The sequence below is a fragment of the Tauraco erythrolophus genome, chromosome 1, assembly GCF_009769465.1.
Source record: "Tauraco erythrolophus isolate bTauEry1 chromosome 1, bTauEry1.pri, whole genome shotgun sequence".
Taxonomy (NCBI): domain Eukaryota; kingdom Metazoa; phylum Chordata; class Aves; order Musophagiformes; family Musophagidae; genus Tauraco; species Tauraco erythrolophus.
Genome location: NC_141465.1, coordinates 116897493 through 116922687, shown reverse-complemented (window position 1 = coordinate 116922687; position 25195 = coordinate 116897493). Strand labels below are relative to the sequence as shown.

At 42.1% G+C, this 25195-nt stretch overlaps 1 protein-coding gene across 1 annotated transcript in view; it reads right to left on the bottom strand.

The window, feature by feature from the left end:
- Nucleotides 1-277: 277 nt before the first annotated feature.
- The window catches only part of CRYL1 (crystallin lambda 1), a 60800-nt gene continuing 35882 nt past the window's right edge, over nt 278-25195 (bottom strand). The window contains exons 6-8 of the mRNA XM_086613438.1: nt 17688-17793; nt 2545-2651; nt 278-450 (exon numbers count right to left, since the gene is read on the bottom strand). Of these exons, the coding sequence (XP_086469564.1) occupies nt 337-450; nt 2545-2651; nt 17688-17793 (327 nt within the window). The 3' untranslated portion in view covers nt 278-336. The remainder of the gene's footprint in view (nt 451-2544; nt 2652-17687; nt 17794-25195) is intronic.

The following is a 25195-nucleotide window of genomic DNA, read 5'->3' as shown; positions in this document are numbered from 1 at the left end:
AAGCAATGAATTCCTAAGCAAGCTGAAAAATGCATTATTTAAAACATGATTGTGTTCCAGCATTGCACAATATTAACATTGGTAAAGCTGCTTAATGCTTACACATCTAATGCATATATAGAATCATTTGATAAATTTTAACTGAATTTTTTAATAACTGCTTCCAGTTATTCATGAATTACGTCATGACAAATTTGGACCAAATGTTTCATTGGTCTCTACATTTGTGCGTATCATTGGTTGCACATTTGGTCTCCTCTTCTGCGTGACCAAAAATGTTCACTTTTTATGAAGATCTGCTCTTCGTTTGGTCTCTCCTGTTAGACAAGGTGCACCTCAGTTGGATTTCATTTGTTTTTTCAGTTTGGCAAGACCAGTGAGACATTCGTCTCTCCATTTTCTCCTGGCATCCAGGACTTTTGGAACAACTGGAATTTTTTCAGACATTGCCTGGAACAGAATTTAAGATGATTAAATCTCACATTCCGAGTAAAAAGTTTCTCAGCAGCATTGTTTTCCTGCTTTTCCTGCATCATGCCAAGTAACCATCCACACAAACTGTAATTTAGTCTAACACAGCAATAGACCACTAATTCTTTACATGCGTGACTGGAAATGAGCTAACTTGTACAAGAAGAAAAGTGCTCTCACTGGGAGAAGGTTGGCCTGAATGTGACAACGAAGGTGCCTGCAGAAACATCTTCTCTTGGTTTGTCCCACATAGCTACTGCCTAGTATCTTTGATAATAACCTTTTATTAAATAGGAAGGAGGCAATCTGGTCATCTATGTGGCTAAAAATATACTCTAAACCAAATTCCTGTGTGTTTAAAGCTGTGATCTCTCTTCTGGCTCCCAACAAATGTAATGAGCGATACCACATTTATTAAAAACATTTTGTCTTAGGAGTGCCAGTTACAATCAAAATGACAGGGGAAGACACGTAACAAACCCAGAATTATTTTTTTGTTTATTGGAATATGGGGCAGACAAAGTACAGCACTATTTGAGGACAGAAAGGTAGAAGTCTGAACACCTTAGCATGAAAAATTGATATTTAAAAAAAAATAGGGAAAAAAAGTTATTTCTGAGTGCAAAATCAAAGTTGGTTTAGAAGTGCTCGTTAAAGTCTCACTGAAAGGAGAACAAGAGGCGGTAAGTTCTGGCCAGCTACTACACTGTAGCAGATTTTCTTTCAAAGTAAAAAAGCTGTTTTGAGAGCGGTGGTAGAGATCACAAGGTTATCTTTGCCAAAATTGCACCTGAGGTCTTAAGTTTAAAAGGCAAGTGTTGAGAAACTGGGTAAAACCTGGACCTGCTACCAATGATTGGCAAGTTGCAGTCACTCCAGGGGGAGGGACAGAGGAGCAAGATAAGAAATGTTTAATGTTTCACTCTTATGAGGTCTCTTGGAAACCCATCTTTGGCACTGAAGACCAAAGATAACAAAGGGACACAGAAACAGGCACTGAAGTGGAATCCAGCTTTCCATAAAGAAAACCAAACTGTTTCATACTAATCAAAAGCTTCTACTTGTGAATAACTTCACAATTACTATTGATTGTTACTATTGATTCTAATTGTGAATAACTTCACAATTACTATTGATTGTTACTATTGATTCTAATTGTGAATAACTTCACAATTACTATTGATTGTTGTTATAAGCAGTCTGTATTGTTTAAGCATAAAAGAATATTTTTCTTTTTTAACATAGCTGATGTTGAACTTGCATAAATAAGAACAAAAAAAAAAGGAATAAAAAAGCTGACTTCCAGACAGAGCTTCCATATATGAAATTAATCTGACAGCTAATCAAGAATGATTCAGCACATGCATGTGTTCTTTAGCGAGCAGCTATGAAAAGGCAGAGTTAGGAAATAACGATACTTCCGCTAATTCCTATGATCACATAATATAGCCTGTACAGTGAATATAAACAAATCGAGGGCTTAGAATAGACAAACCAGGTCCCAGTCCAGCACAGGACTTAAACACATCTTATCTTTAAACGTGCAAGTAACTGTACAGGACTGCTCATATGCTTCACTTAAACATGTGTTTGCACGTGTTACAGACTGGAGCTCTAGTTCGTAAAGTATATAAAAACAAGAAAAAGAACATCCAGAAGAAAAAAGCTACAGGGTTTATGCAGGAAGACGGAGTAGGAGGAAAACACGAGAAGAAAAGTCATGTAGGAAAGGAAGCCTGGAGCTGTGCATATTATGGCAGAGGACACAGGACAGAAGTGGTAAGAAACACTGTGGAGGATTTAATGTCCATAACCCATAGTTGTTAGCAGTTGATTCCTCTGTCTAGGAATACTGTCACTGAGCTGCTAGATCACTTCCCCTTGATGTATGCCAAAATGCTTCGAAAAGGGACTCACGCATTCTGTATCGATCTTTTTGTCCAAAGTACACATTCACACAAGAAATACAGGCTACAGATACCTCTAACATTAAACTGAAATGGTATGAATATCAAAATAAAAGCTAATGTTCTTTGTTCTGAATGTCACTGCGTTTATCAACTCCATATTTACCTGACTGATTTTCTGCTCAATTTTACCCGAAAATTCTGGAACTGGTCCAAAGGTGTTCAGAACAAGTCTCATACCTTCATCGTATCTTTCACAATAATTCGAAATACCTAAAAATAAGAGTGAAAATTTGCATTTCAACAGAAATTCCTGCTTAAGTTCAGTAAGGCTGCCTGTGCTTAAGCACTGTCTTAAATCAGAGTCCCAAATAAAAGGTGTGCTCTTATGCTTAAGACACCTAGCTGTCTTCAAGGATTCTATCCACCACATTTCCATTAAGGTTAATGGAAAAATAATTTAGGACACGACTTAATTGCAAAACAAATTAATATTACATACCAACAGGCAACGCTACGTGAGAGGTGTAGTACACAACCGTGGATATACTCGCGCTTTGTTACTCGAGACCAGAAAGCTTCCCCGACCAGCGTCCATGAGGAGAGTGCTATGACCTCTCCTCTCCTCCTGTTTGGTATGTGTCATATCAGTTGAAGCATTCCTGTTGTTACTTTTATTTATTGACCTGGAGGGTATCAAGAGAACATGGCTCAAGGGAAAAGGTCCAAAGGCATGGAGACTCAGGTGGCCTCCAGTGAATGAGGAACAGATGGATCTTGCAGATCCAATACGTTGTACTGCAACTGGGGTTAACAACAAGGATTTGGCTTTTATGACCACAGGACCCTCTTTGACGGTTGAGCACTGCTAGAGGGAGACAGGATCCACCTGACAAAGTGAAGAAAAAGCATCTTTGCCAAAAACCTGGCTGATCTGGTGAGAAAAGTGTTATATTAGGAACACTGGAAAAGCACGATCACAACCTGTAGCCAAGTGAGGAAGGGGTGTTCAAGGGTGGAAAGGAAAGAGTGCAGGGTAACTGGTACAAGAGAAACCTCAAGAAAGCACAAAAAGAGGCAGAAGGAGCCCACCTCTTGTGCATGTGCACAAATGCATGCAGCCTGGGAAATGCACAGGGGAAACGAGAGCTCTGTGTGTGGTCACACAACTACAATATTGTTGGAGCAGCTGAGCCGTGGTGGGCTGGTTCGCACAACTGGAGTGCTGCAGTGGACAGATACATGCTTCAGGAAAGAAAAGGAGGGGGTGTGCTATCTCTGTAAAGGAGCAGCCCGGATGCATGGAGCTGTTCTATGTGACTGGCTGGGTGAGAGCCTGTGGGTCAGCATTGGTGGAGATTCCGGTGAAGGACAGCATCCTCCAAGGGCAAGAACACTCCATCTGATATTCAAGAAGACAAGTAAATGTATCAAGAGATTGGCTTGGATGAGCTCCAGTGCAAAATAGCAGCACATAGGAGGTGGAAGCAGGGACAGGCTGTAAAGGAGACATTTAGAAACACTGCCTGGGCATGCAGGGATGGTGTCAGGAGAGCCAAAGCTCAGCTTCAGTTGAGACTTGCAAAGATGTCAAGGGCAACAAGAAGGAATTCTACTGTTACATTAGTAACAGAAGGCTGAACAAGGAAAGCATGGACCTGTCCCTGAATGGGTGAGTGATTTAGTGACAGAAGAAACAGGTAAAGCGGAGTCACTCATTGCTTTCTTTGCTTCAGTCTTCACTGACAAGGTCTCTTTTGCCTCTGTGCTTAGAGGCAGGATTCAAGGAGAAGAGTTAGCAGCAGTAGATGATGATCCAGTCAGTGACTATGTGTAAGAACTCAGCCCCACGTGAGACCATGGAACAAGACAGATCGTATCCAAGGATATGAGAGAAATGGGCCATGCCCTTGCAAGGCTGCTTTCTATCGTATTCCAAAAATCATGCCAGTCAATGCATCAATGTCATTGTTTGAAATCCACAGATAACTGAAGGCAAATATTGCACCCATCTTCAGAAAAGGGGAAAAGAACAATCTGAGGTACTACAGGTCAATTGATCTCACTTCTCTCTCTGAGCAAATCAAGGAGCAAGTCCTCTTGAAACAAATTCCTGGGCACAGGAATAAGAAAAAAGTGATCGTGACAGTCACCACGAAGTCACCAATGGGTACGCTATGGTGTAAATCATGTCTGATTGACCAAGTTGCCTTCTATGATAAAATCATTGCATTTGTGGAAAATTGGAAAGTAGTGGGTATCATTTACCTCAACGTTAGAAAGACATTTGACATTGGCTCCCGTGACATTCTTGTATGAAAGTTAGGACATTAAGGTCTGCATGCTTGGACAACTAGATGGACCGAAAATGAGTTGGATACTGAGGCTCAGAGGCAGTGGTTAACAGGTTGTACTCCACCTGGAGACCAGTAAAAGTGGAGTATTGCAGGATTTATCCTGAGACCTGTACTGCTCAGCAGTACTTGCTCATAAAGTTCATGAATGATACCAAATTGGGCAGGGGTGGGAGGTGGGGGGGATGGACTTGCTGATAGATTGGAGGGCAAGGCTGCCCTTAGGTGGGAGGAATGAGCCAATACAAAACTTTAAAAAATTTAACAAGGACAAATGCAAGGTCCTGCACCTCAGAAGGAAGAGCTCCTTGCAACAACACAGGCTTGTGAACCCCAAGAAATGCTGGTCCTGGTAGGCAGCAAGCTGAATGTGAACCAACAGTGTGCCCTGGCAGCAAAGGCAGCCAACAGCATCGTGATTGAAGGAATTGATGACCTCCCTTTAATCAGCATTCATTAGACTGCATCCAGAATACTGCATTCAGTTTGGGATCCCCCAACCCAAGAAAGACATTGACAAACTGGAGCAACTTCAGCAGAGGCCACCAAAATGGTGGGTGCTGAAGCACTTGCCCTGTGAGGAGAGGCTGGGGCAGTTGGGCTTGTTCAGCCTGGAGCAGAGATGGCTTTGAGGGCATCTAAGAGCAGCTTCCCAGTGCCTACAGGGAGGTTGCTGAGCAGATGAAGTGGGGCTCTTTTCAGTTGTTGCATGGTAGGAAGACAAGGGAAAACAGGCACAATTTGAAACAAGAGATTCGGACTGGATACTCAAGCACTGGCACAGGTTGCCTACAAAGGCTGTGCAGTCTCCATCTGGAGGTTTTCGAGACTGGATGAAACCCTGAGCAGCTCTGAGGTCTGACCTCAGAGCTGACCCCGCTGTAAACATCTTCAAAAACATGTGGTCAGAGAACCTGAGAACCAGCGAACTGGTAATAATGCATAAAATGGCAGTCAGGTAGACCTTGGCTGAATTAGGGAGCTTCCATCAGCTCCAGTAGGAATCTCAAAAAAATTACTGCTGAGACACTAGAGAGGAACTGGAATGATAAATGGATCAAAAAGAGAAATTGGTCATTTAGCCAGACACATACATCTAGTAGACTTTTTGGTGCTATTAACTACCACATGAACAAGAAAGGATAAGGCAGCCTTTTCCACTGTACATCAATCAAGAAGTCATGAGCTGCACCACAACAGTAAATAAGCAATGCTTGTCTGGCAGTAAGCAAGCCGACACGAGCAGGAATGTGATTATCCTGATGAACACCGTAGATCTGAGAAAGGAAGTTCTGGATATCCACTAAAAGCTCATGCCAATCTGTCTTTTCTGAGAACCACAGAGACTGAAGAATTTGCATCCTTGACTCTCTTTTTATTAGCTAAGTATGAAACTAAAGAGGAGAAGGCTGCAGAAGACAAAGGCAAGCAGTTACAGTCACCAACTCTTTCATGAAGACTCAGGAGATCCTACAGACCGAGAAGCATGAACCTGAACCACTCATAATCTCATCGAACCACAAAATGCAGGAAATATAAGTGGCGTGACCTGACTACCACACAAAAGAATGCAACTCAGGTCTAAGCAGTCTCCTTCCTGAACAGCTTGTAGACAGTTCCCTGGAATGCAATACTGTGTGATATCAATATTGCAGAAGTCACACCTGTCTAACCCTAAATGTTTGAGGTTGAACAGTGGATGAAGGAAGCGAAGCCTCTGACTAGTGGCCACTATGAATCATAAACTACAACACTTATATGGCTCAACATGCCTCAAAACGCTGAAGTACAGGTTTTCCAAAAGGCCTCTGAGGTCAGTAAGAGTACAGAGAATACTCTTGTTTCTAGACCAAAGACAGAAGACCTTTTAAAGAACAGATGCTCAAGGAAGTATTTAATTTCCTTTAAGAAATTAGCACCCTGAACTCATCTTGACCATCAGATAAACAACTGAAAGGACAGAACGAGAGAACATGTCCATCACATGAGAGCAACGTGGAAAGATTTGAGAGCATTCAATTCTCTTAAACAATGGACTAGAAACATTCTCCAGTATCAGAGGAAAGAGGCTCTGAGAAAAACAGCAGCCTTGCTAAGTAGCTTGAACTTGTATCTGGTGCCAAGAGTGTGCCAATCAGCATTTAGTCAGCCTGTTTCCTTGTGTTATCTACCCATGGAGCATATGTGTTCCTAGAACACACTCTAGCATTTTCTGGTCTTCTTCAACACGAAAAGGGAGGTCAGCTGGTCATATAGAATTAGAATTGGTATTCTAATTATATGGAAATTATTATTATTATAATTATCATTATTAGTATTCTAATTATATGGAAATTTATAGATTGCTCAAATTCCTTACTTGACACACAGCCAGAAACAGCTAGTTCAAATTGCCTAGCAGGCTCCAAAACATCACTGGCAGGAAGTGAGATTCAGGAAGAGAAGCATTACCGTGGGATGTGGAACAGGCTGTGATACAATTCTCTCTCTCTTCACTGAGGGAGTAAGCAGAGACCATCCTCCTCCATAAACACTCTGGAAATGACCACTGCTTATCTGAGTTTACTGACCACACCATGTCATTAGCGTAAGTGCTTGCCTGTTACATCTTAACAGCTGGGCTCACAGACTTTGGCACCCAAAGCCAACCCAGATCAACCTACAGGGGATATGCTATCCACATGAGCAATCTTGGGAACCCAAGACAATTCTGGATGAGACTCATGCACCAGCCACAAGACAATGATATTTACATTTCACCTTGCACACGTGAGCTTTTTCTTCTAACAGTGAGGAGTCTGAGAAAAAAGTTTGCCCCTATATCATGCAACATCACAGGAAGTTCCCAGATGTAGAAGCAGAAATAACTAAAGCTGAAGAGTGCAGAACTACGGGGACTTGGGTACACCTTGCTAACTCACAGCTGCTGGCAGCAGCTGTTGCAAGCTGGACCACCACAAAATCAAGAATCGAAACTCAGTCAAATGTGGCAATTCAAAGAAATCCACATGAGCAATTGGCGACAGAAGGAATGGTAAACAGAGCAGTGTCAGTTACCAGTTATTCTGGTGCTTATCCAGCTGACACAAGTCTGTGACACCTAGACCAGTGCTGAATAGTTTGGGGTTGGTACTTTTCCAAAAGTCAAGGGGAGCTTCTCAACCATGTGGTAAGCTTGTGTAATAATACCATAGATCTGAGTAGTTTTGATTCTGGTACAGTCAGGAGAAGGGAGAAGACTGTATGCCAGAAATCTTTTTCATGAGCCTCAATCTAAAGAGAGAACATTAGTATCCTGGGAAAGCTTAATGCTTGGATGTGGCTGATCCATTTACCTGCTGAATGTGAACTCCTGAGCTGGAGATGGCCTCCAAAGCTCACTCAGCCAGCTGGTCCTGGAGTTTGAGCTCCTACTGGCAGCTCACCTACAGCTTGCATGAATCAGAACAATTTCTGTGTGGGTGTAGCTCACTCATGCAACAGAAAAATGCCAAATGCAGGTTGGGTAATACAATTCACCCACTGCATGCAATCTATGAATGAAAAGAAGCCTTATGCAAAGTCAGCAAAACAGGAAAAGGTTAAAAAAACCCAAACAGTTATGGGTCTAGAGAAGAGCAGCAGCATTAGTATGGCCAATCTCAACACTGTGGCTGAAATGGCAACACGCAAGCATGTATGCTGCATGCCAAGCAGAGGGTGGACACTGCAAAATCTTTTGAGTCTCCAGGGTAGGAAATACCCCATAAGTTAGAATATACACATGATCTCACTCAAAGATTAAAAAAATAATAATTTCAAAAAAGCTAACTCAAGATAGCACTCCCAGTATGAAAAGTCAGTGGAGACTAGTGCAATCTTTACCTTGGTTCAAGTAATCAAGATCTACCCTCCGCTGCCAGCTTCAAGAAGGCACTTGAGCAATGGGGAATATTGTTGGAAAAATCACTTTGCTTTTCAACTGCAAACTCAAAACTGGCAAATATTTGATTCTAGGTCTTTAGACTTAGGAGTCCTTCGGTTCAAAGGTCAGGGCTATTGCAAAGGTGGATGAGAAGAGCACTTGACTGGAGCGTAGGAACAAGAAGATGGAAAACAAATATGACAGAATCCCTTTAACTTTAATCCTTGTTGATACTGTCCAGGGAGCAGCTTAAGCTGGAAGAATTAGCACCTATAAACAGTGTGAGACAGACAGGGTAGTACCTGGGATGGAGAAACAGGAAGAAGATGGCAAATGGGGCTGTTGAAAGCATCAACATCTTTCCTTGCATCTAGTCGCAGTGCCCACACTGTGCCCCACTATCTCCAACTGGCAAAAAAGAATGATGTAAGATGCATCTGGGGCAGAGAAGGAGGGGAATCAACTTGCACCACAGGAATGATGATAGTTTCCTCTTGTCTATGTGGTTTGTCGGCTCCCTGTCTAAACCTCCATCTTCCTTGCACATTCATCTCTTCAATGTTGGAGGGAAGGGGCTGTAGGAGAAGGCAGATGTTGCAGCAGGCACCTGAGAGCCATGAACACAGAACAGAAATAACTCTAGGGAAGGTAGGAGTTCCCTGAACCTTCAGTCTATCATGTGTTTACAACTATGGTGGAGGGTGGAAGAGGAATGAGTAATAAAATGTTCTAAGGGAGTAGTGGATATTAGGATTATAGAGATGAAAAGAAGAATACTCTATCTTCCTTGAAAGTCCCAAACCCATCCAACATTTCTGACTCGTTCTGACAGGAACATATCACAACCTAGACAAGAGCAGTGATTGAAGGCTCTTCATCTGCCTATACGTACCTAGGAAATGCAAGGCTCTTTATACCACCAAGAAAGAATAAGCTCCTGTCTATTTAGCTTCAATGAGAGTCCAAGCAGTTTCCAAAATGGCTGATGAACTGTCCCATAAGAATGTGTTCACATAACTACAATTTGGGTTTTCAGGTCCTTACCTGAAGGACTTGCACTGGTGTGGTGCAAACATAGGTATCAGTGAAATGCCTCTACTTGTATCATCAAGATGAACAGGGTATTGATGAAAGAAAAGGAACTCAGGACCAGATATTTAGCTTAGAAGCCTGCATAAAATGCTTCACTGCCTTGAGAAGACCTCTTCACAAGTGAGGTTCATAAACACAGAGGTCACGAGAGCAGTAGGAAAAAAGAAGGGAAAACATGACAGTATAAAATGTAGTATGTTCAGGCATTATAGTATGTAAGCATCTTAAAGTATCTTAGCTTCTTGTATGCTAAATCTCATTCCTTCCCCTTCATAAGACAGACAACAGACATGAGGGCTGAAGGATGCAGGCAAACTTGGTAAACCAGTCTGGCAAGGACACTACACATGGGGCAAAACAAGGAAGGCACCAAGATATTTGCGAGAGAAAACAAGAGACAGGAGCAAGCATTACAGGCAAGGACAAGGGAACACACCAAAGACAGAGAGTGCCTCATGATGCTGAGTATTTAGCTGATGACTTTGAACCTGATGAGCAGCATGATAAGATACTGTAATGACTCAAAAAGAGTAGGCGAGATGGTCACTGATGCAATAGCATCAACAATTTGAAAAGATTGGGGTGGGGTTGATTTTAGCAGGTAAAATCTAAGAAGAGGCTGCACTTAGTAAGACTGAAGACAAGTATGGATGAGAACAGGAAAGAAGGGGCTTATTTCAGGAATATCATGGAGGTATATGTCATGGTTAGGTTATGCTCAGAGAAAAAAAACTCCCAACCTCTTTGGGACTGATAGAGGAATTACATTAGTAGCCATTATAGCTCCAAGCGAAACTTTCTGTATGTTATCCTATCTTCATCAAGAGTGTGTCTGAACACAGATGCATGCTTTCTGGCATGAATTCACAGGACACTTGCAACTCTACGTTAAATCCTACTTGAATTCACTTAGACTGTAGTTGCACGAATACTTTCAACTACCCTAAGACCCTAAGAATTTCTTCCTTATATCTAATCTAAATCTGTCCTCTTTCAGTTTAAATCCATTGCCCCTTGTCCTATCACTACAGGCCCTTGTAAAAAGTCCCTCTCCGGCTTTCCTGCAGGCCCCCTTTAGGTACTGGAAGAGTCAGACAAGAAAAATTTCCTTTTGAAAAATGGCTTATGATTTCACCCCCCACCCCTTCTCTTTTCGTGTTTTGTGCTCTTCAAACAGCACAATCATTCTACTCCTATCATCCAAAACCAATTCATGTGGCAGGTGCTTCTAAGACATGCAAGCATTCCCATTTCTAGTACGAGAAACTCAATTTTGATCATGAATCATAGAATGGCATAGGCTGGAAGGGACCTTAGAGATCATCTAATGCAACCTCCCTGTCATGGACAGGGACGCCTCTCAACTAGACCAGGCTACTCAAGGCTCCGTCCAACCTGGCTTTGAACACCTCCAGAGAGGGGGCATCCACAACTTCTCTGGGCAATTTATTCCAAAGTCTCACCACCCTTGTACTGAAGAAATTCTTCCTAAGATCTAATCTAAATCTGTTCTCCTTCAACTTAAGCCCACTTCCCCTTGTCCTATCAGTGGATATTCTTGTAACAACTCCCTCCCCAGCCTTCCTGTAGGTTCCCTTCAGGTATTGGAAGGCAGCTATTAGGTCCCCCGAAGTCTTCTCTTTTCAAGGCTGAACAATCCCAGCTCCCGCAACCTGTCCTCATAGCAGAGGTGCTCCAGCCCCTGGATCATCTTTGTGGCCCTCCTCTGAACACGCTCCAACAGATCTATGTCTCTCTTATGGTGGGGACACCAGAACTGGACGCAGTATTCAAGATGGGGGTCTCACAAGAGCAGAGTAAAGGGGAAGAATCACCTCTCTTGACCTGCTGACCACGCTTCTCTTGATACATCCCAGGATGTGGTTGGCCTTCTGGGCCGCATGAGTGCACTGCCAGCTCATGTTGAGCTTCTCATCTATAAACACCCCCAAATCCTTCTCTTCAGGGCTACTGTCAACCCACTCTGTGCCCAGTTTGTATTTGTGCCTAGGATTGGCGCAACCCAGGTGAAGGACCTTGCATTCTGACTTGTTGAAGCTCATGCAGTTAGCACTGGCCCATTTCTCAAGCCTATCAAGGTCCCTCTGGATGGCATCTCTTCCCTCAAGTGAGTTCACGGCACCACACAGCTTGGTGTCATCAGCAAACTTACTGAGGGTGCATTCAATGCCGTCATCCATGTCGCTGACAAAGGTGTTGAACAGCACTGGACCCAGAACAGACCTCTGAGGAACACTGCTTGACACTGGTCTCCATGTAGACATTGCGCCATTATGAAGATGAAAACTCATTCCTAGCTTACCAGATATTTCCACTTATATTACAGGGACCATACATCAGCTCCAATTTCCACACAACTCCTGCAGACACCTGTACAAATACCACAGGGAGGGACAGGCTGAATATGACCCTGGAATGGTGTTTTTATAAATGCAAGAGAGAAAATAGCAACAAAGATCCTTCAACCTTACCCTACCCAGCTCTTCTGCTAATATTAGCCATTTAGCTCAAGATTAAATTCCAATTATAGCTCACTAAATAACCCACTAGTAAAGTAACTGATCTAAGACAGCTAATTGTGAAATATATATATGAAGAACTTTTGCTGCAAACATGTAAAAAACAGTATATGACAGTGTAGCCTCTGGTTTTACAGGTGATTTTTTCAAGGGCTTAAAAGGAGCTGACAGTTCAAGAAACAACAAGATTCAGGAGATACGATCTTACTGAGGCTGGATCATCTTCAGTATATTCACAGATAGCCAGTTACACACAGGAGGGACACTGTCTGCATACATAATCTCACAATACATAAACAGGTAAAATGACTGATGTCTACCAATATTCCTTGTAAAACAGGAACAGGTTGCCCAGAGGAGCTGTAGATGCCCCATCCCTGGTAGTGGTCAAGGCCAGGTTGGATGAGGCTTTGAGCAACCTGGTGTAGTGGAAGATGTCCTTGCCCAGGATAGAGGGATTGGAACTGGATGATCTTTAAGGTCCCTTCCAAGCCAACCATTCTATGATTCTATGAAAAGACTTAACAGCATTTGTTGCGATGCTGCCATGCGAAACACTAAGATGACAGACACAAAAGACAAAAGTTTACTGAAAGTGAAATCAACATTAATTTTATTTACTGAAACCAACAGTCACCATCATTGTATTATGCAATTTGGATGTGCTTTCCCCCCGCCCCCCAAAGGGGTTTCCTTCCTGTCTGTTGCAATTCAGTTCTCAAAGTGCTGTTGCTGCTTCTGCTTCTTTTAGTGACTTGACACTGTCATTTTATTCCATGTTCAAGGCTGTTGGCTCACTGCCATATATATTCAAAATTCTCAATATTCATGCATGGATTAACAGGGTATCTCAAGTGATCTGGATAATAGCTTTTGCTAGGATCATTTATGAATATAGTGGAAAGGACCTAAGAACTAACACAAGGAAAACCTGGCGTTAGCACATAGGAAGTTCATGGGAGGATCTTGATGTATGCATCCCACAGGTAAAGGAGTAACTCTGATCTCAAAAAAAAAATCATTGGAATAACATTCTTTATTCAAAACCAAACAAAAATAACACATAAAAAAAAAAGACTCCTCCATCTTCCAGGATCTCCCACAAATAACACTATTTTTCTCTCACATGCTTCCTGCATCCCCAACATGTTCCCTCACTGATTAGCAGAGAGTTTAAGACTGTGAGTAATCAATATCCTATGACTGTAAAGAAAGGCAGCTGCTGTGAAGCTGGTGAAGCCACTAGACAGGCTAACAAACAGGACAGAGAAGGTTTCTTATCTCTGCCTGTATTTTCCTCCACTGATAAAAAATGGACACTATTAGTACAACGCATCAGAGCAGGTTGTCCTAGGCAATCAAGAGGAGGTCCATACTATCTCATGTTATGTGAAGCAATACTGGGCAACCAAAGAGAAGCTGGCACTGGTAAATAACTATAACCATAAGCCATCATGTGTCCTGACATCAGCAATTTTGATTTAAACTGTCTCTGATGAGAGCAACAGCCTGAGTCAGCCTGCCAGCACATAAACGGGAGCATCTCCAGACTCAGAGACAATGCATCTGCAAGACTGGGAGTGAAGCAATACTTGAGCATTAAATCTGGCAAGGGACATCAAGGATAGCAAAAAAGCTTCTATATGTATATCAGTGATAAAAGGAGGATTAGGGAAAATGTGGGCCCTCTCCAGAAGGAAAGAGACCTGGTTATCAGGATATGGAGAAGGCTGAGGTACTCAATGACTTCCTTGCCTCAGTCTTCACTGGCAAGAGCTCCAGTGGCACAGCACAAGTAACAGAAGGCAAAAGCAGGGACTGGGAAAATGAAGAACCGCCCACTGTAGGAGAAGACCAGGTCTGAGACCATCTAAAGAACCTGAAGGTGCACAAGTCCATGGGACCTGACGAGGTGCATCTGCGGTTCCTGGGGGAACTGGCAGATAAGTTGCTAAGCCACTATCCATCATATTTCAGAAGTCGTGGCAATCTGGTGAAGTTCCCACTGACTGGAAAAGGGGAAACATAGACCCCATCTTTAAAAAGGGAAAAAAAGAAGACCCAGTGAACTACAGGCCAGTCAGTCTCACCTCCGTGCCTGGCAAGAGCATGGCGCAGATCCTCCTGGAATCCATGCTGAGGCATGTGGAAAATAAGGAGGTGATTGGTGACAGCCAACATGGCTTAATTAGGGCAAATCATGACTGACAAATTTGGTGGCCTTCTACAACAAGGTTACAGTGTTGGCAGAAAGGAAAGAGAAACTGACATCATCTACCTGGACTTGTCCAAAGCATTTGACACTTTCCCGCATGACATCCTTGTCTCTCAATTGGAAGGACATGGATTTGACAGATGTACCACTTGGTGGATAAGGAATTGGCCGGATGGTTGCACTCAAAGAGTTGCAGTGCAACTCTTGAACTCGTGAACTCTTAACGGCTCGATGTCCAAGTGAAGACCAGCAACGAGTGTCATTCTTCAAGGGATGGTATCAGTACTAGCACTGTTTAACATCTTTGTTGGCGACATGGACAGTGGGATTGAGTGCACTCTCAGGAAGTTTGCTGATGACACCAAGCTGTGTGGTGTGGTTGACATCCTGGAGGGAAGGGATGCCATCCAGAGGGACCTTGACAGGCCGGAAAGGTCTGAACCTCACGAAGTTCAACAAGGCAAAGTGCAAGGTCCTGTACATGGGTCGGGGCAATCCCAAGCACAAGTACAGGCTGGGCAGAGAATGGATTGAGAGTAGCATGGAGGAGAAGGACTTGGGAGTGCTGGTGGATGAGAAGCTCAACATGAGCCAGCAATGTGTGCTTGCAGCCCAGAAAGCCAACCGTATCCTGGGCTGTATCAAAAGAAGCGTGGCCAGCAGGTCGAGGGAGGTGATTCTGCCCCTCTACTCTGCTCTTATGAGACCCCCACTTGGGAGTACTGCCTTCAGCTCTGAGGCCCCTAACATAAGAAGGACATGGAGCTGTTGGAGCAGGTCCAGAGGAGGGCCACAAAGATGATCTGAGGGCTGAAGCACCTCTGCTATGAAGACAGGCTGAGAGAGTTGGGCTTGTTCAGCCTGGAGAAGAGAAGGCTCTGGAAAGATCTTATAGCGGCCTTCCAGTACTTGAAGGGGGCCTACAGGAAAGCTGGAGAGGGACTTTTTACAAGGGCATGTAGTGATAGGACAAAGGGGAGTGGCTTTAAACTGAAAGAAAATTTTTGTTAGATCAACGGAAGAAATTCTTCACTGTGAGGGTGGAGACGCACTGGAATAGGTTGCCCAGAGACATTGTGGATGCCCCATCCCTGGAAGTGTTCGAAACCAGGTTGGATAGGGCTTTGAGCAACCTGATGTAGTGGAAGGTGTCCCTGTCCATGGCAGGGGGTTGGAACTGGATGATCTTTAAGGTCTCATCTAACCCAAACCATTCTATGATTCTCATGATCCAAGTTACTGAACAAGCTGACAAGATGCTTTTGTGTTAGTGGCCCAGTCCACAAGTGTACTAATTATGTTAAGGTTATTTTTAATTGACAGTATTATATAATGTTAAAATAACTCTACAAGTATGTTTTGGTTTTGTATTTTGCAAGCCCACCACAAGACTACTCCCCTGGTTCATCAGTCTCTTGGACTATATTTCATAATTTTTCTTCCTCTGATCTGGAATACTAAAATTCCTAACAGAAGGTAGCATTAAATCTAGAAACTGGATAATTTCTGCCATGAATAAGCAACCTACCAGTTGCATATGTTACCTAAAACTGGTTTGAGATGGGAAATTTAAGTGTTTTTGTAACAGTGACTACTTCCTAATGGGAGAAAAGAAGCTAAGCTGGATAATGACGGAACATCAAATGCCCAAGGGTACTCCAGGAAGAGCATCAAAACCAACCCAGATAATTTATACGATTCCATTCATCTCAAGTAAACATTGTTTTAGAATTAAGGAATCTAAAACATGGATTAAAAAAAAGGATTCACAAGTATGATTTGATCTCTAAAACAGATTCTTTGGTATTAACAGGCATTTTGTTTTGGTTTTATGCTTTAGTAGAGAAAGTTCAGCAAGTAACTCTGACAGGAGACTCTGTGCATGGACATTTCCTGCAGAGGATGGCATAGCATCTTGGTGGAGTGGTGGGGGCAGGACTGGACAACCCTGGCCTGCAAGACTCCAAGTAGATTGCTGTGTTTAAGGCTAGTACACTGGAGTCTAAAATCACTGGACAGGACTAGAAACTGCCAGGCATTAACAGATCAGAAGAAGGAAACTTTTAGGAAGGTACCTCTATTTAGAGGGTGGATGTTGTTTACCTAACAATATACAAAACCAAACACTTTGTGACATTTAATTTACCGATATACAACCAAACTGACAAGCTGAAAGACTCTGGTGGAGGATTCACGATTCCACATTCATGTAAAAATTGCTTAGTCAGCCTTAAGAGACATTAAGTTTCTGCCAAGTAACTAACCAACAGGTAGACATAAAATAACACTCTAATTGGGCACTGATATTCTATGATCTTGGTTTCTTACTTTTTATTTTACCACTGTATTATTAGGTGTTGCAGCAGTGCCTAAAAGATCCAGTAACTGAGCAGGGACCTACCATGTCAGGGACCATACAAAACCAGAATAAAGACACAGCCCATAATATAAAGAGCTAAAAAAATGTATCTAGTTGATCTTCACTTCTTGGAGTTTTCATGTTTTGTTAAATTCATTGCTCAAACCTTTGCAACCCTGATCCACAATTTTTACTTCGATTTATGCAATTCACTTTTTATTTAGCTGGAATTCACGTATACAGTTCCAAAAACATCTACAAAGCTGTCTTGATTATGCAAGTCAGATGTCACACTGTTACTTGACTGCTTTGTCAAGTCAACTTTGTACACAAGTATTTTGCTGATAGAAGCAATTTTGCTTCACTCAGGGTTTAAGCCAACTTAAAGCAAGCCAGCTCCAGTGACATTTACCCTGAGCCTTTGCTACAAATTCTTGGGGGAGGGAGCACTCATCTACGGAAAGTGAGTTTCTGTTGACACTGGATTATCAGATGAACTTTTTCAATACTTTCTTTTCCTGACACTCAGTCCTGAACTATGAGTACAGCAATGTTTGCAAAGCACTGAGACAAATCTTGGAAAAAATGAAGTACACAGCTTTTCAATGTATCACACTTCCAATGATTTTCATCTTTCATCTGATCACTTACAGTAGAATAGTCAGTATCCATTTCCTTCCATCCGACCTCAAGTTTATGATGAATTTTCCTTTTCTTATCATTACAGTAAAGACTAAGATGAGTCATAGTTGCAGCAATCCTAACCTAGTTTGTTGTATAACATTTCCAGAGTCTTGTGCAATGTAAGCCTTCCCTTCATATTCATATCATTTTAAACTACCTACCTTCTGCATTAAGATGCATGGTTTCCAGAGGTCCAATAAATGCATATCGCATTCCCAATCCATCAGACATCACAAGGTCTAGATCAGTAGGAGATATTACTCCTTCCTAAGCAGCAAAATAGAACAGGAAGGAAGATTTGTGAATGTTTGGTTTTAATGCAAAATTACCTGCTTTTTGTATATAATTAAAAATAAATATTAAAAAATAAAAACTAAGGCTAGAAATAGCAGTTAGGTTGCAAAAACAGAAACACAACCGTTTGCCAGAAGTGTTCACCTACTATGCAAGACTTCCTATGGTTCAGTATAAACACTTATTCACATCTCTATGATTGCTTTACTTCATAATCCAAATATACTGTCGGAATGTATCAGTGTCTTATTTTTAAATTTATAAACTAATACATTTTCTCATACAATATGTACTACTTGTACACACTAGTTTGCTTGATACTTACTACTTACAATAATACATACAAATAATAAAAAAATATAAATTGAGCTGCTTATGTTAACCAACATACTTTTGCCTCAGAAAATGTGATTCAGAGAACACAGCGCAAACGTGACACTTAATAGCACATGACCAGAAGAGTTTATATGAAATCCAAATGCTATACCAACCCTTTTAAATACAGGAGTTTTGGCTAAACCTTACGCCTCCCTCACATTCTCTTAGTTCTGGATTTTTGGGCAGAGTCACAACTGGCAGAACTGGGGTGCAGCAGTGAGTACTACTCCTGAGACTACCTGCAAAAAAGGCTGGGACCAAACAGGCAGGCAACGCAGCCGCCACTCCCTCCCACAAAACTCACCGAACATTTAACCTGCCCAGCCTCAACCCGCCCAGTTTCTCGAGTTCATTGCCAGCCTCACATCTCCGAGCTGGCAGGATATGGAGCACGCAAAATGAAGCATTTTTCCTGTTAAAAGCTGAGCACTGCTGTTTTCCACCCACACAGCAGCACTTACAAGAAAGCCAACACCCCCATCAGGTTAGGACAAGCACATGAAGGCTTGTTAGGGGGAAAAAAAAAAAAAAATAAAGCACATGTTACAGTTCATTACCTTAACAGATTTACTTGAGAAGAACAATATTTATTATGAGGTTGTTTTCCATCTGTAAGAAAGACAGGAATTAACTGAGACCTGTCCTAACCACTTCCATCAGATAAAATTGGTTTCAAGAACTTGTCCTCTATATTCCCAGAGACATAAAAGCATTTTCTTCTGGTTAAGAAGGTGGACAAGATGCTGAACTGCTTCTAATGGGTCTTCTCACCCTACCTTAAGGTGCTCTTCCCACTTCATGCCTCTTTCTCCTGAAGCCCCTTTGAGCTGAAGAATACAAGTAGGTATACTCATCTGCTTGGCCAAAGACACGTCTTTTTCTGTATCACACTGTCATCAGCTAGAGTTATGGGCATGCAGAACAGCTCTCCTGACCTGTTGTAGACAGTGACATCTGAGCTAGACAGCTAGATTCTCTTTATAATTACTAGGGAGAAAAAGGAAACTGGCATCCTAAAGCAGATGTCCAGAATAGGTAAGATGAGTTGTGTCCTAAAAGGGCCTAATTCTCCTCACTGACTGAAAGGTGAGTAAGGAGCTCGGATGTCAATGTCTACATTGCAGAAATCCCATCTTAAGTGAGCTGAATCTCATCCACAGTGTATTCCTGTATTCATCAACTACGTCATCTACTGTTACTTCAAAAGAAAGTTATAAGCCAAGGACCAATATAACTTCTACAGCTGGCCACAGACATCAAGTTTCATCATATCAGGCTTAAATACAGCCTTTTATAAGGCTCAGCCCCAAGTCTCGACCTGTTAGTAGGCACTGCTCCTATCAAAAACCAGCCTGCCTGAGTCACTGTTGCAGGCGGCTTTTGAACTCTACCTTGAAAAGGAAATGATAATGTGATTATTAAGATCTACCCAACATATATGGAGCACCTAGCTCTGGTAACAATCAGACATAAAATAGCAGGGATAAGGAAGCATTATCTTCTTCAACCTAAAGGTAAGGCATAGGCATGGTAAAGTAACTCACCTAAAGGCAGACAGGAAGGTCTGCATAAAGACAGGACTAAACAAAACCCTCAGACAGCATTCAGATCACAGACCAGCATCAGTGCAACTAACACAGGCACCACACATTCTGTGAAAGTTTTTACCCCCTGACACGGCAACACAACTTCTCTGAACGACATCAGCAAAGTTAACAAAAGCACTCTTCGTTTGGGAGTGCTTCATCCAAACAATGAGTTATGCTGGTAAAGCCGTGCTTGATGAGTGAATTTTTTTTTTTCCTGGTTGACATGGATTTGCACACAAACGATTAACCACAAGTTCCAGACAAGCATTTGAACCACAGCAGCAGTTAAAAACTGTAAGCATAACATTAAAGAGTTAATAGGCTCTTGAAACATTTCAGAATGATTGCAAATTAATTTTAAAATTAAAAACTCATTTATTTCTTTTGATATCATAGTCCTCAGCTTTGGTACCGACATTTGAAGACCAGGTGCCCTCAGAATCATACGAGGAGTGCTTTGCTCTTGGCCTTTTGACTGTATCTGTAATTTTATGGTTACACCTACTAGAAGGCAAAAATTGCTGCTACCAGAAGGAAAATATGACAGATCTCTCCAATTGAGGGATATATTATTCTATACATGTGAGCTCAGTTTCTCCTTGTCACATAGACTCTCTTAAAGAAAAGCCTTTTCCCTTCAGAAATCAAAAACACATAAATGAGAAACAAGTTAAACCGTCCTCTCCTAGGGAATAACTCTACTCCCACTTATGTTAAGGAGATCATAAATTGGTGGAATGATTCAGCAGGGTGGGTGCAAGGTGAGCAAAGTGTCTTCTACAAGGATTGCTGTTTATGCTAAGAAGTAAACAAGAAAGAGTTCCAACCCAGTTTCATTAAGTCCAGGTGTGAAACAATCTTCCCAAGGGGATTTTTTCATCCTCTTCACCCTGGGTAACCCTTCTTGTAAGCCTTCCCCTGAAGCACTTGTCAGAGGGAAGAGGAAAACGTGTTAGAGTTCACCAAAAGCTTTCATAGCTACAGAATTAAGATCTTAATTTAAAATAAATTCCACTCAAATCCTCAGTGACCCCAATGACCAATCAAACTTCAAAATCTAGACTAGCTCAGAATCCTCCACACTTATGACACCATTTATATACCACAATCTCACCTTCCTGGAGATTTTAATCTCCTGTGACGCCACAGTATTGTCCTAATGCTCTGTTGGTATTTCACTGTGCTTCTCACTACACAGAGACCCTTTTCTCCTTTCCAAAAACCTGTGGTGGCTCTGCAGCCTCCACCTTTAGGCCCTGACCCTGCCTGCCTGGTTTTAATCAACAGTCTTTACATCTGTGAGTCAAACCCACATCGCAACTTCTGTCACCAACTTGGTTTGTAATCATATTAAATATGACACAGCCAAAAAAAAAATCCTACTTTTTTTTTTTCATACTACCAATTCATCGTGTTATCCTACTAGCTCCAGTCTTATAGAGTTACTTTGGACTCCATTCCCTCCCGGACCACATACTTTCTGACTCCAAATTTGCCACTGCATCCTCTGTATCTCCCAAATAAATTTTTTTTTTGATTGCCACTAATATATGCGTTCTCTCTCAGCAGCACTTGTCACACCCTTCTCTTCACTATCACTTCAATCAATCAAGTCCCTTCCATCCACGCCCCAATGAGATCTTTTTCCAGTCCTGTCATTTTGAGCATATGACTTTTCTCCTAGATCCTTCCTCCAGCTCCATCTCTTTCCATTTCATCATGTTTGAGAAACATGTCCTACACGCTTCACACCTCCTTACTTTGCTGGCCTTTATCTTCCTTCTTCCATGGCATCCTCACTCACCTCATTCTGTAAGAAATACTTAGTATCAACATTATTTTTCTCCCTGGCCCTTTAAACTTCCTTTTATGATATATCCCTTTTATGGGGCACTGTAACTACATGTTTAACCCTCTACCTTATCTTTGATCTTTTGGAAAGGTCCTCTGGATAACACTATAATATAATTATTAACAATAAGGAATTTGAAATTAAGAAAGTCTTGCCAGCATTTAAGGACTGCCAAGCTAATCACCTGAGAAGGGAGAGGTACATAAATTAGGGACAGAAGCCATGCACCTGATTGCTGTGAAAACTAAAATGGACACACAGCCAAACCATGACTTTATTTTCCAAAGATTAACAAAAATGGCAGGTGTGCCCATTCTTCTTTTCTTTCACAATAACTATAACCTAAAAGAAAATACACTTTTAAAGAAAAAATACACTAAGACAGTATCAAAACCTTGTACAGACTCTTAAAACACTTATCATACGATCCATCATGCAAAATAGTTTTAGCAGGTTCTTAAAAGCAGCTGAAACTCCCAAATTAGATCAGGGCTGAAAAACTGCTGTGTTCTCCTCACTATCTCTGCTGCTGTATTTCATGATCTCCTTGCAAATTCCAGGTGATGCTTAGAAAAATAATTCACCAAGATAAGATTCCACTCAATAATCCACAGTAAAAGGACAGTCCTAGATATTCAGAGTACAGTTTGAGATTTCTGATCTAAGGCATTGGTGAAACTGTTTGGTTGTTTTTTTCTGGATTAAGTCAACCAAAACTTTATCTTCAGAACAAGACAAAGTCAAGCTATTTAACTAACACTCTTTACAACATAATTCCAAGCTACTATAGAATGTACTGGTAAAAGTAATAGTGTCAGCAGTGCACGGGGTGCCTTAAAAGGCAAATAAAGGCAGTAAGTCTCTGCTCCAAGGAGTTATGAACAAAATCAGATATACCAGTGACCACTGTCAATCAAGGCATGAGAAAGTAAATAAATGGTAAGACAATAACAGAGAAAGCTGTTTGAGATATTTTTCCTATTACTGGTTACAGATTATTCTACAAGAACATCAGTCTCACACACACTATGTGGTCCTACAGAAAGTTCTCAGATACATGACCTTAAAGAGACAGACCAGAGTGTTCCCATATCCGCTTTTTCATGGAATAAGTGTGGAGCACAGGGAGACAGAGATAACTGATGTAAAAAGTTCTTGTCACAAACATCTGCATTGCCAAAGTGCTCATGACTTACAAGTCAAAACAATGTTCAAAAAGACATCTTCAAATCATAGAATGGTTAGGGTTGGAAGGGACCTCAAAGATCATCTAGTTCCAACCCCCCTGCCATGGGCAGGGACACCCTCCACTACACCAGGCTGCTCAAAGCCTGATCCAACCTGGCCTTGAACACTTCCAGGGATGGGGCATCCATAACTTCTCTAGGCAACCTGTTCCAGTGCCTCGCTACCCTCAGAGTGAAGAATTTCTTCCTTACATCTAACCTAAATTTCCTCTCTTTCAGTTTAAATCTTGTTTCATTTTGGATCTGAGTTAGTCTTTTGCGTGACATCTCATTGTAGCACTCTTGCCTCAAAGGGGAACACTTGCTTGAATTCTTTCTTTTAGGCCCAGAAATGAATCTACGGTCTTTGCTTCTAAGTTCTTGTGAAGTCAAACTTCTGCATCCTTAAATCCATGTTCCTAATTATTCACATGGCAAAAGTTCTCAGCATTGAACTGTACATCTCCAAACAAGTTTTCATTTTCCTACTTTTCTACAAATTGAGATCTCAACCTTCAGGCCTCCTAATTTTTCATCACCTTAACTCTGTACTTCCCACTCCCACATTTGTCCCAGTCTTGCATTCACAGCGCTCATGTTTTAACCAGCATCAAAATCCCTACCTCCCTGTGTATGCTCCTGGGGACCCCCAGCACCTTTGGCAAAGACAAACTGTATCCTAATACCTGGCTTTCCCATTGCTACTTTCATCACTTTGCACTGAATTACACTTCTCTCTGCTCCAGCATCCATGCCCACATGCAATTTGAGTACCATGTGGAGTCCAAGCCTGAACCCAACCTGCTGGCAAGGGCTTAGCTCAGATTTCTGGCTGTGTTATAGCCTCTCCTACTCTTGGACCTATATGGCAGAAGTTGGTGAGCCCCACACACCATTCAGCAAGCAGCTATATTTATCACATTGCTTTCTGTAAAGCCCCATGTTCATGCTCTGTGTTAGAGCCCTTCTCCCATCGTATGATCCTGGACCCATGCCTCACCCATCACACATCCCAACACAGCACTGCTAAAGGAAAGAGAGAGATTGGCAGGTCCTCAGTTGCTGAGCTACTTTTGGGAACTAAAACATATCCTGCAAGCTGCTCTGTCCATTTGAGATAAAGTTTTCCAGATAAATGTTGTTAGTACAGCTGTACCTGCATGCCTGCCTGTCCTAGTTTTGGCTGGGACGGTGTTAGCTCTTTTTTTAGCAGCTAGAAGAGCTCCGTGTTTTGGTTTTACTCAGAGGCTCGTTCTGAGAAGAATGCTGATAGCAAGCTGATGTTTGAGACTCCAAGGACTTTTCAGTGTGCTGGAGTGCAGAAACACAGTGGAATAAGGGGGGGAGCATAGCTGGGACAAGGGGGACATGATTCCCCTTGTGATTTGTGGTGGAACTTAAGATTGAGGGCCAAACTGGCCAATTAGCATTCCATATCATGCAGCATCATGCCCAGTATAAAAGTGAGGGTCAGCCGGACAGAAGGGCTTTTGCGCTTTGGCTCTTTCACCGCTTTTGCTCTTTTGCGCTTGCTGCGCTGTTGCTCTATTGTTTTTCTTTCTTTTTCTCTCTCTCCCAGTACTCCCACTCTCGGAGTACTCTCTCTCTCTCTCTGCCCCTCTCTATTTCGGGGCCTCATGTTCGTCTGGGATTGCAGCTTCAGGACGAGATGGGCTTCGCATACGAGGGGGTGGTGAGCATCTACACTGTGTATTAAATCATCTGTATTAAATTGTGCTTATCTCAACCCACAGGTTTCCCATTTATCCTTTAATTCTCTCCCTCATTCCTGGGGGTGGGGGAGGGGGAGTGACTGGCTGTGTGTGGGGGGTCAGCCTAACCCACGACACTGCCCTACCACCAATGCCTTTTTCAACAGCATGTTAACACTTCTACCAGAAAAGCTTCCACTAGTTTCTTGAGCAAAATAAGTGCAACTGACAAAAAAAAAAAAAGCCCACACAAAGGTGTCTGAGCTTGGACTTTGATAAAAGTATACATGCACACATGTGCATGTATAAGATCACTCTCCTGCCACTACTATAAATATTTTAGAGGCAAGGATGCAGATGAGAATTTTCAAACTTGCATCTCAGCAAAGTCTTCAAAAACCCAGACAGTTGCTTACATAAAGGAGCTGATTTAAGACCATTTTTGGAGACTGCTATGTTTCTCTCCTTGGTCACACACAGCATTTATATCTGGACTGTTTATGTCCTTGTTATGTGGCAAAGAACTGATACGTTGCAGTGCAAACACAACACTCCGCCAGCAACAACATAGATTTTTCTCAAGTGCTCACCACATCAAAATTAAAGAAAACTTGTAAC